Source organism: Pseudorasbora parva, chromosome 8 (assembly GCF_024679245.1).
Source record: "Pseudorasbora parva isolate DD20220531a chromosome 8, ASM2467924v1, whole genome shotgun sequence".
NCBI classification, from domain to species: domain Eukaryota; kingdom Metazoa; phylum Chordata; class Actinopteri; order Cypriniformes; family Gobionidae; genus Pseudorasbora; species Pseudorasbora parva.
In genome coordinates this window covers 650,990-668,900 of record NC_090179.1, presented here as the reverse complement: position 1 = coordinate 668,900, position 17,911 = coordinate 650,990, and the positions used below count along the sequence as shown (strand labels likewise).

Below are 17,911 nucleotides of genomic sequence, written 5' to 3'. Positions count from 1 at the left end.
TCACATTACATTTTAAAGTTACATTTTAATTTAGTTAGACAAAACAATGTTTTCCTATGGAGTTCAGTGCAAAAGCATCCTTTCCCTTCGATGGCTAAATCGTCAGTGAGAGCCGGGGGTACATGCAAAATCCCCCCCAGTCTCCGCCCCTTAACACTCCCCTCAGAGCAGAAGAAAACACCCAGTCTATACAGAGGTGAAGATCTAAATAATGGTAAAATAATTAAAAACAAATAACACTTAAAATAATGGTCGTTTTTAGTTACAATTTTGTTTTATCTTTAGTTATTCGCTCTTAACTCTTTCAACTCTAATTGTTTCAAGTCTCACACACACACACACACACACACACACACACACACACACACACACACACACACACACACACACACACACACACTTTTCATTAAAAGAAAATAATATTAAGTTATTTTCACATTACATTTTAAAGTTACATTTTAATTTAGTTTAGACAAAACAATGTTTTCTTACAGAGTTCAGTGCAAAAGCATCCTCTCCCTTCGATGGCTAAATCGTCAGTGAGAGCCAGGGGTACGTGTAAAATCCCCCCCAGTCTCCGCCCCTAACACTCCCCTCAGAGCAGAAGAAAACACCCAGTCTATACAGAGGTGAAGATCTAAATAATGGTAAAATAATTAAAAACAAATAACACTTAAAATAATGGTTGTTTTTAGTTAACATTTTTGTTTAGTTCATCATAGTTTATCTTTAGTTATTCACTCTTAACTCTTTCAACTCTAATTGTTTTCAAGTCTCTCTCTCTCTCACACACACACACACACACACACACACACACACACACACACACACACACACACACACGCGCGCAGAGGAAGAGGGGGACACATGCTGTGACGGGTTATCACACCTTAGCAGGCCTGCGTATAATTATTTTCTCTTAGATATTCTAGAGATGGTTTGTGACATAGTGATTGGGGTGACTGGTCGGTCAGTGGCCGGTGAACTTTGACAAGGGTTCGGGTCCATAAAACCAGTCATCCGAGTTTATCGTAGCAAAACATCCGCAGCACACACACACACACACACACACACGTGTAAAATCCCGTGGTGGGTTTTTGCGCGGGGAAAAACGTTGTCATTTTACGACTGCAGATCTGGCATGTGTTAAAATTTAAAGGGTATAGCTGCAATCACGATAAGCTGTAATTTAAAAATATCTGTTGCTGGTCTAGTGCGTTTTTGCGTGGGAAAAAGAGAGCATCGTGAGCCTTTTAAACAATAAACTAACTACGAAGGGGGAGGAATGGGGTGCCAGGTGATAGTAGGGGTGTTAGAGTTCTGGAGAAAGAAAAAAAAAAAACTTTATGACAAGCTGAAAACCTTTAAAATGTAAGATAATGACCTATAGACATTACAACAAATTCGATCTCGGTCTCCGTGGGTGCAGTCGTCTACTCAAAACTCCGACATCATGGCATCAAATTCTAACGCAGGTATAAACATTTTTATTTACATATTTATATCGTTTGTGTCTGTTATACATATTTTAGATATTCGATGAATCATGTGTGTGTATTAGACCTAACATTTTTACTTTTCAACATTACAGATGTGTCCGAATCTGGTCTATATTTTGATGAAGGCCTTGAAATAATTCTGGACGAAATATGTAAGTGTTCTTCCACTATCTATTAAAAGAACAACCATTGCAGAATCTAATAACGATACTTTTTAATAACGTGTATGTCTTTTATAGTTGACGAAGCGTTGTTGGTCGGGGATGTCGTTCAAGATATTATTAATGGTGAGAGTCCGTAGGCCAGCGATTGTTGTCGTTATATTGTAAAGGGTTATTTATTGTTATAATAATATATTTGCTATATTTCAGTGGCTGGAGATGCTCCATCAGAGATACAAGGTGACGTACCAGATTCCAGCTCGAGCAGCGTCACTGAAGACGTCATCGCTCCACAGCAGGTGTCAGCGGGACCAAGCAATTCGTCCGCATTACCCGATGATAGTGCTATACCGACAACATCAACCCGTGGGGAAAAGCGACTCAGGGAAGTTTATGGCGATCGCGTGTACCCTCACGGTACACAGCGTTTAAGAACATCAGAAAATAACGGTAAGTTATCAATGTGCAATCATAATTTTTTACCTAGCCTAATATATATATATTTAATAATAATAATAATAATAATAATAATAAATTATATGTATATATATATTTTTTACAGGACAAGACTACGAAGATAGAGGACTGGAGTTATTTACGAGTTCCCAGCTGGACGCGTGGAACGGCGCTGAATTCTCAGACTCAGCCGAGTCAAGTTCTGATGAGAGCGATTCGGGCCACGCGGAAATACAACCGCTGTTCAACGAAAGAGATCTACACAGGTTGTCTTATGACACCCTGCGTCGTACGAATCGTAATTTCGAACGTATATTAGATCTTGTGGGGAGACCCTTGTCGTATCAAGAGACCGAGGAGATCGTGCGTGCTTCTCAAAGCACCATCGCCGCTAATCTACAGATCATAATCGACGGTCAGATTCAACACCAACAAACGCTAGACCGGGCGATTGAATTCTGGATGAATAGCCACGAGCAGATTATTCAGGAAAATCGTGGACTACGCATGGAACTGGCCGGTGCATTACACGAAGTAAGAGACGAGCAACAGCTTTCAGTAATAACACTGTCATTATTTAGCGAGAGATTAAACATTATTCAAAGAGTGTTGACTGATTTGTATGATATAATTATGAGGGATAGAAGATGATAATATTTTTGTAGTTCTGCTATTTCGCTTGATGTAGTAGCAGTAACTGATTTGGTTCATTTTTGTTGATGTAACCGTTTGATTCATCTGTATTTCATTTATGCATTATTGATTCGTTTACAATATTTTGTACCGTCATTATTGGGTATTTCTATGTATTACATGTGTACTTGTTATTTGTAAAACACTTGACATTCATGTATGTGTATGGCAACGGGGGCACACGTTTTGCTATAATATAAATTTTGTCTCTTTACAATAAAAACTAAAACAAAAAGCAAAAACAATGGCTTCTAAAATATGTTATAATTTACAAGACGGGGAAACTGATGGGGAACCAGAGTCTAACCGATCTAGAAGCGGTGAACTGCGTAATCTGATAAATCACCAACTAACCATGATAAACCCCAATATCCTTAACAGAACTGAAACGTTACAAAATCTCATAAGCAACCAACATGAATGGCTGCAATTGACTACACAAAATAATAATAGTAATAACGAACAGGTCGGGGGCGTGATCCCATCAGCTAGAGAATCCTTAATGCCTAATATTAATTTAAACCAAGACGAAATTCGTAGACTTGCCACAGAAGGGGGCACTTTTGGAGAGTTCACTGTAGTAGCACGACCAAGATTCAATGGTCTAGAAATTCACAGAAGTTTAAACCCGGGCGATATAGCTACTACGGACCTAGCTGCCTATAACATTCTTCTCAATACGATTTTAGATGAAATCGTTACATTCTCCAGGTTAATGGCTGGGGATACGGGGTATATCAATATTTCACTAACAGGGGCCAATCTACCTACGGCTATTAATGCGGTTTTAACGCCTGAAAATAATCACAATGCAGATTTATTCATAGATCAGATAGAACGGGCTGCTCAAAGTAATAAAGAGGTTTCAAATGATACTCAAATGAATTTTAGGATATCGATCGCGATGGATAGATCTGGTGGCGTCCGCCGGAAAATAACAGATTTGGCAATCACCGAAACAATCCGAAAGAATAAAATGAATTTATTCTGCCCCATAAATGTCGAAGACAACATGTGTTTTAGCTACTGCCTAGCACATTTCTTGAATCCGAAAGCTCCCGACGATGAGCTTAAGAAAATAGCCGAAGAGATACACACTAGGGCTGGTTATACAACACAAACCAAAATAGGGTTTCATGACATCAGTATCTTCGAGAGATTTCTTGACTTGAAAATAGTTGTGTTTCATAGAGACTGCTCAGGGAAATTGTTACTGTACAAAAATAGTGATGAATTGCACCCAAAGACGGTCCATTTATTCATTCATGAATCACACTACTATCTGATCAAAAATCTCAAAGCATTCATAGGCAATAACTTTGTGTGTGAATTCTGTTACAAAGGGTTTAACGACATCAGACTACACAAATGCAAGTACGCATGCGATATTTGCCTTGACTCTGAATGTCACACGCACACTAAAAAAACCTCACGATGCAATGATTGCAACAGAATTTGCAGATCCGCATACTGTTACGCAAAGCATAAACAGTCTCGAGTACCCGGTGAGAGGCCACAGTGCGATGTGGTGAAATATTGTGACAAGTGCTGTGTGAATTACAGAATGACAGGTGGCGGAAATAAAAATAAAAAAAAGCACAAGTGCGCCCCCAAGCGAGATATATAGATACACTGAGTTATATGGCTATGTCTCTGAGTAAGATACCCGCCGCGCTTAATCTTCCCGTAAGAGATAAAGGTTTTTTCCCTCATTTATTTAACAGAATAGAGAACGCTGATTACGTAGGTCCGTACCCGTCTAAAGAACTTTACGGGTATGACAAAATGAGCACTGCTGATCGTTCCAAATTTGATGCGTGGTACACCTGCGTACAGGGTGGCGTGTTTGACCTTAAAAAGGAGTTGGCATTTTACTGTCGCAATGATGTAATCATTCTGCGGGAGGCGTGTATTAGCTATCGGGCAGAATTTGTGGAGTGTTCAAAAATTGATCCGTTTAAATGCATAACGCTGGCCGGTACCTGTATGAAGGTATTCAAAGCCAATTTTCTGAGTCGAGACACTCTGGCATTGACGCATAATAATGCATACGTCAATCAGTTCAAGACATACTCCAACACGTCAATCCAGTGGTTGGAGTACATTAAAGAAACGAAAAACGTGGATGTGCATCACGCATTAAATTACGGTGAAGTTAAATTTGGACCTTATCATGTGGATGGATATTACGAAAAATCTAGTGGTGAGAAAATAGCATTAGAATTCCTCGGGTGTTTTTATCACGGGCATGATTGTAGATTTAATCCAAACGATTTAAATCCACTATCAAACGTGCCTTTCGGTGTTCTCAGGAGACAGTCTGATAATAAACTGCAGGTTTTGCGTGACGTGTACTCCTTACGTGTGATCTCTTTATGGGAGTGCGAATGGGAACGTTTAAAGCAACGTGACCCGGGTGTTATGGCCTTTATGGCCACTTACACCACTCCCGAGCGCTTGAGGCCACGGGACGCGTTATTTGGTGGGCGTACGAATGCCATAAAACTTTATCACAAAATTACAGAGGAAGAGCGCATTGATTATTTTGACTTCTGTTCACTTTACCCCTACGTACAGTCCCATAAAACATATCCGACCGGCCACCCGAGAATTATTTTTAAGGATTTTGAGCCGGTGGAGAATTATTTTGGACTCATTAAGGCCGAAGTGCTGCCTCCACGAAAACTCTTTCACCCTGTGTTGCCTTACAGATGCGCGAAAAAATTAATGTTTCCACTCTGTAGGACGTGTGCTGAGGGCGAGATTCAGACAATCCCCTGTAACCACACTGATGAGCAAAGAATTTTGCGCGGCTGTTGGGTCAGTGTTGAATTGGCGCGAGCTATTAAACACGGCTATGTAGTTGTGAAAATAGACGAAGTCTGGCATTTTTCTCAGACGTCAGACAGCTTATTCAGTGGCTACGTGAAGACATTTCTCAAAGTCAAACAGGAAGCATCAGGATTTCCCTCGCACGTAGTCACAGACGACGACAAACAGACATACATCAAGAATTATCTTGATAAAGAGGGGATTACGCTTGACATTGAAAAAATAGCACACAATCCGGCAAAAAGAACTATAACCAAATATATGTTGAATTCTTTGTGGGGAAGATTCGCATTACGCCCAAATCAGCCGTCTACGGAGCTTTTGACAGAGCCCGAAGAGTTTGCGCAGTACATTTTTGGTACGGGGCGTGTGATAAACCATTTTTCTTTCGTATCTGACAAGGTTGCTTTGATACAGTGGTCGTATGCGGGGCAGGATGAGTGCCTGACACGTGACGTTAATGTATTTATTGGAGCATTTACAACTGCGTACGCGCGTTTGGAGCTTTACGAGCTGTTGGATAAATTAGGGGAGCGTGTTGTTTATACAGATACAGACTCTGTCATTTTCATATCCAAAAACGGGGACTGGGTTCCGGAATGTGGTCCATACCTAGGTGATCTTACGAGTGAATTAGAGCCAAATGATCTAATCCAGGAGTTCTGCTCTTCAGGACCAAAATCATACGGGTATCGAACCGCGAAAGGGCATGTTTGTCTTAAAGCTAAAGGCATTACGCTTACTGCTGAGAATTCCCAAATAGTGTCCCTACAGAGTCTGATTGGTCTGGTCCGTGGTTTTGTAGAATCACGTGACACATCGCACCTGCTGGCGCAGACAGATGCCATTGTTCGTGATAAGAGGAGATTCACACTTCACAATAGAACAATTGTAAAAAGCTTCAGAGTCGTGTACAACAAACGTGTGCTCCTGTCTGATTATACAACCATACCTTATGGATTCTAGTAATATTTTGAATCATTGTAACATGTGTGAAACCGATGATTTTGACTTTAGACTGCAACATCCCTTCTCAGCCCTGGTGTCAGGGCCGAGTAACAGCGGGAAAACCTATTTTGTAAAAACTTTGATGTATAATTCAGAAAAGATGTGTTCTGTAAAATTTGACAATTTTATATACATTTACAGCTGTTGGCAGCCACTATATGATGAATTGATGCAAGTGTTTGATATTAAATTTATTGAAGGTATACCAAAATCACTGAATGATGAATTTTTATTCCCTCCCCATAAGAAATCATTGCTAATCCTTGATGATATTATGGATAATGCATCTTCTAATACAGAAGTTCAGCGAGCGTTCACGCAATATACCCATCACAATTCAATAAGTACAATATTAATAATTCAAAACTTGTTTTTTCAGGGGAGATCTAGCCGGACTATAAGTCTTAATGCAAATTATTTAATTATTTTTAAAAATCCTAGAGATAAACAGAAAATCGGTGTTTTGGGGAGACAGATGTATCCCGGGGAAGCAAAATTCTTTATAGAGGCATATCAAGATGCTACAAAATTGCCATATGGTTATTTACTAATAGATTATAAAGCAAAAACGCCTGAAAGATTTAGGCTCAGAACAGATTTGCTCTCATCCAACCCAGTGGTATACATACAGAGGGGCAGAAAGTAGCAAAGCAGATATCACCATGAGTTCGAGGCTTTCCAGAAATTTACCTCTTTTAAAGTTATTATACAAAGGTACGCCCAAGCAAAGACGACTTATTTTACAATCGGCCTCTGATGAATTCATATTGGCCCTATGCGAAGCTGCTCTTAACGTCCTTCACGGTATAATACCTCTTACAGCGAATCAACACAGAAGATTAAGAAAGAGGAAAACTGAGATAAAATACGTAGCTAATAAGAAAATTAACATTAAGAGAAAAAGACGCATGATTAATCAAAGAGGGGGATTTCTACTGCCACTCTTGAGCGTTGCCATACCATTTATTACCAGTCTGATAACGCCTAGATAGTGAAAAAGTATGGAGTATGCCGAGAAAATGTATCTCGTACCGAAACATCAGCTGGATAAGTTGCGAACGGGGCATCCCCGTGAAACAATTCATAAAGTTGTTGAGGACAACTTGGACGTAACAATAAGAGACATATTACAGAGGAATGATCTGGACGCACACGGAAAAGCTAAGCTTTACACTAAAGCTTTGCAAAGATTTCTGGCATTGGTTAAACAAGGCGACGCTGAGAGTAACTCATTAACCCTTACATTACCTCAACCCGATTCACGCTACGGTGACACGCACACAGCAGGGGCTGAGGGCCATAATAGGCCTGACACTAACAGTGACAGTGTGAATGCAGAGGATGAAATTGTGAACGAAGTGTTAAACAATGTCCCTCAGAGGAGTTTAAAAAATATCAAATACATTCTAGATAAAATGGGTAAAGCTAAGGATGTGTGCTCATGGACAGACTCTGGAGAATTTGTGTTTAAAGGAAAACCCATTGCAGGATCACACATGCTTGATCTGTTGAAAAGCATAACAAGGCCTCATATGATACGTGATGATCGCAGACCAGTAGGCTGGCATGAATTTCTGGAGGCATTTGCTGGTTTAAACATACCATTCTCGACGATAAGTAATCATCATGTTAAACGTATGATTGAATCTTTTAAAAGCAAGTCGTCTATAGATGGTATTGAAGTTGCTTCACCTATAAGGTCTAAAAAGAAAAGACACAAGTCTGGAAAACAACCGTACCCCCCTCCATCATCACCCCTCCGAGGTAATATTTCAGATGGAAATGTATTTAATTCACCTCTATTGGACTCTAGTCAGTGGTTGACTTTTTAAGTCTGTAGGCCTGTGTATGGTCATTTATTAATTTATTAGTTCTTTTGTTTAAATGATGTATACCATAATTATGTGATTGTGATCACTCATTTATGTATGTATATTTTTATGCTGACAATAAATAAAGGAAAAAGAAAATGTAAAAGTTTTTATGAATCCTTTTTTATTTGTTAAACATGGGTATACACACACACACACACACACACACAGCAGTGATTAACACATCATCTGAAACATTTTTCCAGTTTGTACACACTGGACACACTTAAATGTTTTACCACAGCATGACCCAGGCTTCAATTTCTTCACAAAAAGAGATACCATTAAGTCATTTTTAATTAGATCATCATTATACAACTTCATAACATCCTCATAATTGCAACCTCTTGATATGTGATACAGAAAAAACACACAATGCTGTCCACAAACATCAGATGCATAATCCTGAACTTGTTTGTTAGAGTACTGAACGTGCCGAGAGTTGTTTTTTAGAAAGTCTTGAAAGGATAATGGAAAGCACTCCGCGTCTGGTTTGTTGCCGAAACTGTCAAAAAAGCATCCCACTCCATCTTTGTTTAGATATACACAAATCCAGTGCTCGCCAGCCATGTTTGCGGGGTCGGTGTTTGCTATAAAATAGCATGGTAAGTCCATTAATGGCTCTTTGGGGAGGTGATCACATGGGAATACTCCTAAAAAATGAGCGTTACAGGAGATTTTCTCCATGACACCTGTCAGCTGTATCGTATTCATTTCACTCAGTAGTATTCAGCATGTACCTGTCTTCTGTTGGAAATTTCGATGATAGAATCAAAGATCGAATAAATGATGATATTAACGGTCTGTCTGAGAGGCTCTCGAAACCGTGCTTCTAATCTGATGTTACCTGTTTTAATTAGAGACACATGCTGACCACAGCCTTCATCGGGGCTAAGGTTAAAGGCATAGAGTGTGTAGCCGTTGAGGAAATCTTCACGGTCTATAGACATTGATTGATTCTTGAGATGTTTTCCTGTCGCTAGGACCAGCTGATAAAATTCTCTAACAGCAGACCCGTTATCGTACTGCGGCTGGAGCGGACGAGAAGGGATGCTCACTCCGTCGACCGATAGGACCATAAATTCAAGAAAAAAATGTTTAAAGGCAAAGGGGTTTTTATCATATGCACCTGTAAAAGCAGAGTTATCTGTCATCGCCACGATGATAGATTTCGGTAGTGTCCCGAGAAAGAGATTTTCCTGATTAGACACTCGTGAGCCAGCAGGTATGGAAAAATTCTTTACACACACTCGTTCTATGGGGTACTTTGCAGTGGTAGATAGAAGGGCTTGGGCGTGGCCCAGACGCACTGCCGGTGAAACCGTCACTTTTTTCACAAAAAGAGATGCTGATAAAATATTGAGTTTATAAGCAACAGCGTCACTCCTCATCAGACAAAATTCATCTTTTGCCCTGGTCATACGAATCTTTATATCGACACCGTTTAGCAGTAATTTCTCCTGAAAGAAAATATCACTATGGATTGGGGCTAATAATTCTACGATGTTGCTCGCGTTTGTGAAAGCGGCCCTCTTCGTTAAACCGGCGTTTGCACCTGCAGGATCTGCGATGTCCATATAACCAGCCGTATCTTTGTAAAAAAGACCGGGTGAAAAGTTGCTCTCCAGGGTATCTTTTCCATAGTTCATAAGCGCTTCCACGATACACCTGTAAGGGTATGTATTGGAGCTTGGTGAAACCAGACGGTCCCCCAAAGAGACGTCAACCTGTGAAAATATACACGCTCCAGGATAATTTATCAGACCGACAGGTGCACCGTCGGGTATGTTAGAGCCATCCGGTCCTGTGATTTTGACTCGTGTATATAACAGGGTATTATTCAAATCTGTGTAATCCTCGCCAGTACCTGCTATGAAAAACTCTAGTGGAGAGTTGTCTGTTATAGCCGTAATGGGCGGAACCTCCACATAGGTATTTTTTTCAATTGCCGTTTGCGTCAAAGGCACTGTAAAAAGGTCTAATTCCGATTTAATACATTCATCCGACATGCAATGTAACAGCGCCATACTTTTAGAAAATAGTGTTTGTGCGTCTTTTAGTTCTTGTAGATTTTTTCACACGACGACTCCGAGGTCTCTTTGCAACTGAGAGTTTTCTGCTCGTGCTTCTAGTCTTCTTCTTCACGTGACGGCCACTCCCCCTTCTCACCCAAACCCCCAGGGGCCTATAGCTTTTACGGGTCATGACCATCAACCCACTGCCGTCCTGTCCATTATTATAATTATTATTATTATAAGGCTTTGTTAGAGCTGTGGTAACAACATCGCCGAATATATTTTTCGCAGCCGTTTTTAAATGAGGTTTAGCTATACTGAATCCCCTTTTTAAGAACGGTAGGGCCGCACGAAAAAAACTTTTAAAAATTCCACCGATTCCAGAACCATACATTGCGTTCGACCCAATAAAACCCGGCAAACCGCTACCGGCCTGGTTCCGATAATATTCAACATATCGATCGGGATCGGATCTGTATGGAGTGAGATGAGCCATTTTAAAACAGGTGATGTTTCACAGGTCTGAAGTGAAGCTTGGCGACTACTTTTCCGTAAGTGAACCGCACGTCTTGATTTTGGTCGTCTTTCACTTCAATTGTAATCTCTGTAATAGTGCTTTTATTAACACGTACGTAATGAGGCTTGTCGTATCTAACACTGACTATCTTGTTTGGCTCGCCGTCTATATGTACGGTTGTTAATAAAGGAACGAATACGTCACCGACCGATTGATAATCTATAATGTCTGTGTACAGATATAACGTGTAAAATCCACCCCTTATGTCTGATTGGTACGGTGCATATACTATAGTCACAGCTCTGGGTTCTTGACCTTCATGGATGTGAGGGGTCGTTTCTATAGAAACCCCTGGCTGGACCCCCAGGATAACCGCCAGTTTTCCATAAAATGTTAATGAGATCCTTTGAGAGGATTTTAGAAAAACCTTATTCCTTATATGATCGTACCCGAGATGTGTTTGTGGAGGTAGCGACGCATTTATCTCCCGGAGCAAAAATGGTACATCCTCATAATATCCGGACTTTAAACTATTACGCAGCACGGGTATAGTTTGAGCCTTATTATCGATATGTATATTAATACCGTCACTAACGTTAAAATGTTCACCGGCAACAGGCTGTAGCAGCTTTTGGTCACAGTTGATAATAAAGGAAGCGTCCTCTTCATTAAACGTATGCCATGATATGGGATATTCAAATTCAGCTAGAGCCACTTCCCACGGCCCCTTCAGATTTATAGTTTTTCCCAGTCGGGTTCTGTAATTAGATATTCTGTTTTCTGGGTAGACGACCCTCGATGCATTGCACGGTAATGTAATGTAGAAACCCTCTTCGATCATGATGAATAATTTTTTTCTCCTTAAATGACAGGTGTCTTACAAACCCTAAGCCTTTAAGGGCTTCTGTAAGTTCACCACCTCCTTTTCAGATACCCAGGAGTTAAATTTCGGGCCCCAGCCATACCACTTTACAAGAACCTGCATAGTTTTACCCCTATGACGTCTATCTAAAATCTTTTCTATTTTGAATGATTTATCATCACTCACAATAATTTTCTGTAGTTCCTCTGCATAAAAACACCCATCAATAACCTCTCCATCGTAGTCTTGTATCTTGTATACCGGTGGCTGTCGGGGTATACACGCTACTATAGTAAAGTACTCCTCTGTGTAATTCTGTTCATATCCTTTAGAGAATATATTTCTGACTTTAGACACTCTAACAACATCGCCTATCTTATAAGCAAAGACAGGTGTCTCTTTACGGAGCTTTCCGTACAAGTTGTTGAATACGGTTGTTTCATTTTCTTTATGAACATCAATTGGTCTCATTCGTATGGATTTATGATAACTGCAGTTATACCCGTCGGCTAGATCTTGTAAGATGTCGCAGTAGCGTGTAGAGTTGACGGCCGTTAAATATCTCCACATGCGGCCTTTTAGAGTCCTGTTAAACCTCTCGACCACACAAGCTTTTAAATCACTGGCTGTGGTAAAATGATGTATGTTATACTTTTTTGTTAATTGCTGAAAATGTTTATTGAGGAATTCCTTTCCCTGATCCGTTTGGAGCTTTTCTGGCACCCGCTGCTCTTTTAATATCGATTCAAACGCTTTAGTCACCTCCTGTCCCGTCTTATTCTTCAACGGTCGCACCCATGCATATTTGCTAAATACATCTATACACGTTAGTAAGAATTTAATGTTATCGTTATCCTTTGAATAAGCAGACATATCGACCAGATCCGCTTGAAACTGTACATCTTTTCCGTACACTACAACTCTGTTTCGCTTATATTTTATAGGGGCCGTCCGATGTAATGTATAGGTATCTTGACTGGACAGCCAGTCGGTCACATCCTTATCTTTCAGACGTATACCATATTCTTGTAATATTGTTTGCTTTAATCTTTGTTTACCACCAAAAGCGCCTGGGCTTGATGGATTGTAATATATTTTTTTCATGAGCTCAGACATGTCGTCTATCTCTCTCTGCGTTTCACAAAATAATGATCAGATGAACGGTGACATACAAATTTTTATTTCAGAATATATAAAAAGTACATGTTTTACAAGGACAAATTATATCTCGTCCAAATAAAAAAGAAAATTCACACACGTTGCATAATTTTTCACTAACATGTAATCAACCAATGTATCTATAATTTTACATACATCGTCAGGTTCGTTTCTTGTCATCAGTATTACACATACATCAGTCACATAAGTACAAAGACATAATATGTTGCCTATTTTAAAGGATTCTTTACATTCAGGCATCATTTCGAGAATATTTGTTATAGTTGTACATGGTATACCATTGCAGCCAATAGCCATGTTTATCATATCGCCCCATTCGTTTGACAATCTCCTCACGACATTCATTTGAATCTTTAATTTCACTAATCGTCTACACACATCACTGTCTGTTACATTAACAATCTTGTACAGCAAATTTGATATTTCACACCTGACCCGTTGTTTAAAGAAATATTCAGACAGGCAGTTAGAGCAGAGAAGGTTTCCCATTGCAGGATCAGCAGGTAGAATCAACAACGGCAGCAGCAGCCTCGCGGCTAACTTCCAGTTGTCAACGGCGTTGTAAATCACTTCCTCGCAGCTTTCATCCACAAGCTTCTGCCTCATAGAGGCCAGTTCTTCCACAATGTAGATCTCATCTCTTAGATCGCACAAGACAGATTCAACAGTACCTTGGATTCTTTGCAGATGAGGTGTTAGACCGAACGGCTTCAGCGTATTTGCTAAAATGTTTTTTAGCTCGGGCTTAAGCAGTTTTTGACTGATCTCGTCGTAACAGCCGTAAAAATAATAGGGAGCAGGTTCAAACAGACATGAGTGTCTTGTTTGCGACGGGTGATCCACTTCGCAGCCTGCACATTCCTTTTTCATTCGTTTATCGATCAGGTGTTCCAGAAGGACTGTAACGACGGCCTTAATGATTCTGTGCCACGTTACACCAATGCAGCCGTCCACACTATCATCATCGGGAATCCCAGCGAGGGGTCCTGGGGGAGAATAGTTTGCGAGGAATGCCAGATTATTAAAGCCCAGTTCTGTGCAGAGCGTAGTCAGCCAGGTGTTGCATTTTTGGTGATGACATCCATCTGTAGACAATGAAAGTTGTTCGGTGTTGAGAGGTGTAGCTTCGTTTTCTTGAGACATGATGCTTGAATGCTGTAGAGGCTTCTTCTGCGGCAGATATTTAATGTTTGTAGAATGTGGGTGGGGCTACATGAACACCACGCCTACTAGGAACGCACCATTCAGGGTGAAATAGCTTCACTTTGACGTTGTTGTAGCGATCAAACGCTTCACACCACTTAAACATCCTGTCTATTTTAAAAAATACATCTTCCAGCACAGGTACGTCTTTCCACTGAAACATAAATTTAATGCGATAGTATTTCAAATGATCCGCCTCAGATATGGGCCACGTACGCTCCGGCAGTTCCTTTCCAAAATCGCTTCCGAGTATGTACACATAATCTTCGGGGTGTTTGTTAACATGATCTCCGAGCAGTCTGAATCTCGTCCCCGTCAACCCGTTCCACTCGGCTATAAACAGGGGCTCGTCTCCTCCGTCTTTCAAATCGCGCCACACTTGTGTATAAAATAGAATCCATTCCTTTTCTGTGAAAACCAGTTTTGGGTCATCCGGTGTATTCGCCGTGTATCTATCATCGTTGTCGATATTGATCAACCTAACCTCTCGTGGGTTTTTGTTAAAATTGTAACTACACACACGAGTGCCCGTCAAATGAAAATCGTATTTGACATTATCCAGCGGTTCATGGAGAAACCTGGATAGGCAAGGCCCGTGTTTCTTTCTCGGGGCTAAAGATAGATGATCCATAGACTCGACAACGGTTCTCTCTGGAGTTTTAGGTGCAGATGCTTCAGCCATTGTTACAGAATAGTTTTCTATTTGAAAACAAAAATAAAAACACAAGCTGCTTTCTGTGTTTAGATAGACTGCTGAATTGCTCGGGCTTTTAAACACACACCGCAAGGAGTGTGGGGGGAGCAGATGCATTCTCCAGCGCCGATGGGCGTGTTGGGGGCGGAGACTGAGGGTGTGTCTTTACACACGCTCCCACAGCTCATTCCGCTTCTGTCATCGGAGAGAGAGGACGCTTTTACACCAAGCTCCATAAGAAAACATTGTTTTTTTCCTAAAGAAAACTCGTGTAAGTGAAATAACATTATTCGTACTTTCTTTCTTTGATATGTTTAATACATATACCTTTTTAAACCTACTCTATAACTTTATATTTCTGAAAAAAACTTTTTTAAATGATTGAACATTGACTTTTTAACAAGCTGTATGTATGTCAAAGAGAAAAACAACTTTAACTTGTCTTTATCTTTAAACATACCATACCCTTGTATTTAACAGAGACGTTTTTAAAAACATCTAAAAAACATCTAAAATGTATGTGAAATACAATCTTTGTTTAATAAAAACTGATTTCCATGATCTTATACTTGTCACTGCTATACCTATGCCAAAACCCCACTCAAGAGTACATTTGAAACATTCTTTGATTGTTTTCAAACAGTTACGAAAACACACACACACACAAAGTTACCAAAACAGTCATAAATTCCTTTGAAAGGGGGGTGTATAGGAGGAGGAGGGTGGTAAGAAAACAGATGGTCAAACTGATAGTCATAAAACAGGTGTCCGGAAATTGTGTCCAGGAACAGGTGTCCAGTCCGGTGGGAGGGAGGGGGGGAAGGAGGGGGGGTTATGGAATTTTTATGACCCCATCAATCAATCAAATTTGACACATAGTCGCCTCTATTCTCTCTGACGGGCTCTCACTCTGGGCGAAAGAAGCCGCAGCGCGGGCTCCCGACACCAGAGATTGAGCGACAGATCTCGCGGGTGAAGGCAGAGAAAGAGCGCTCACGCCCGTCTCAAACCCCTCCGTGAGATCCATCTGCGATCCCCATGATGTCCTTCTCCGCTGTGCCTCGGCAGCAGCGGGTCCAGAACCAGAGGGAACGCGAACCTGATCACCCTTCTCGAAGAGTGACAGGCGGGAGCGGAGCGTGCGAAGCGGCAGCCTCTCACAGTGCTCGCAGTCAGACCCCTCGAAGGCTGACAGTGCATGCTCCACTCCCAAACACATCACACACAAATCATGTGTATCTCCACCCGTAAGGAAACGGGGACACGGAGGAGTACACTGTTTGAATACTGATGCATTCGCCATTTTTCAACTGATATAATATTGTGTTTTGGACAGACAACAATAAATAGACAGGCAGAAAAGCTGAGGTCTGATCGGATCAGAGGTGTATTTATCCTTTCCTGGTCGTGACGTCACCCGCCCGTGACGTGCACGTTTGCCATTGGCTGAGTTGACATACAGGCATCAGACGCTATCACGCTGGGAGCGTTCCCAAAGCTGTCCCTAGTGGACGCAGTGTGAAGTTCCCTCGAAAGGGAACTGTCAAGTAATGTTGGTTTTGCTGCCTGAGGCACGAGGATATAGAGCGACCAACTTCTTGTTGAGCAAGCATTAATTATGCGTGGCACGGTCTCAATTTGCGGGAGGCATGAATTTTGCTTCAAACGCTGTGCGCGCACGCGCTACGCGGGACGGGTGGTCACCCTAATACACACACCCTACTCACCTCTGTTCTCACTCTCATACACTCACAATATATAAATTGCCATTTTTGCTCACCTGCAAATCTGCTGATTAATGTTTCAAGGTTCCACTTCTGAAGTGTTTCTCTTACATAAGAATCCATAGCATCCTGTTTAAAAATGTTCAATTAATATAAAGTGAATGCACAACAAAGCTATTGTCACTATCTACTAGGATTTTACAGCGTGAGCTCAAGCAATAGCCATGTATTGCAGCAAATGAAGTCCATTAATATTTATTTTGCTGCTATTTGGCATTTAAAAAATTATAAATTGACATAAGTCATAAGTTATTATAAAGGGATAAAGTCACAACCGTCATTCAAGGGGCGTATGACAATGACTGAATAGTGCAATACTGTCTGTATATCTTCACATTTTTTATCTTTAGAGTTTTCTGGATAAAATATTTAATATTTTTTGTCGTATTTAATGTTACACTGTAGTTGAGATTTATAGACATTTGAGCTACGTGTGTACAACGCTGCATAATGTTAACGTTACCTTCTTCCACAATGACTGGACATCGGACGGAGGCTTCCGCTGGATCCTGAAGGCGAGCGCGTCGGTTAAAATATCTAAAAAATATGAATAACTTCCCAAAAATTATTGGAAAGAACAGAGAAAGTGAGGAAAACAATGTATTCACAAACACATAGGCCTATTTAGAAATGGCCTTGTGCTGTCTATACAATTCAAGCATCGGTGTCGTTAGTCGCAGATACAGCGAGACAGCGTACAAAAAGCAGTCACCAGGGGGAGATATAAACATATTTTTGGGAAAAGCTGCAATAGTACAATGTAAAAGCTTAAAGTCACTTTATAACGGGGAAAAACAAACAAACATTTATGTGTAATATTAGGATAAATTTACCCGTGTATCTCCTCTGTCACAGTTGCAGCGGGCAGCCGTTGAATTTGAATTTTAACCCAACTGGCTGAGTTGATATAGAAACAACCCAACAAACGCTCGTAATAACCCAACAGAATGACCCAATATTTTAACCCAGCTATTGGGTAAAAAAAATAACCCAACGTTTTTTAGAGTGTAGTTATTAATACGAAGCCAGGTACAACACATGAACAGGTTACATTTTATTTATTTCTCCTTTACACACACATGCAGCAGCTCGTGCTCATCTTTCTTTCACTTCTCTCTCCTATTCGTACTTACTATT

At 40.6% G+C, this 17,911-nt stretch overlaps 1 protein-coding gene across 1 annotated transcript; it reads left to right on the top strand.

Annotated features, from left to right (window-relative positions):
* The first annotated feature begins 1,466 nt into the window (after positions 1–1,466).
* On the top strand, positions 1,467–9,593 carry LOC137085308 (uncharacterized). The gene is made up of 6 exons (XM_067451862.1): positions 1,467–1,651; positions 1,739–1,786; positions 1,871–2,110; positions 2,223–2,650; positions 9,381–9,458; positions 9,504–9,593. Exons 1-6 carry the CDS (start codon positions 1,540–1,542, stop codon positions 9,591–9,593), a joined length of 996 nt encoding a protein of 331 aa, XP_067307963.1. The 5' UTR covers positions 1,467–1,539.
* Positions 9,594–17,911: the final 8,318 nt, after the last annotated feature.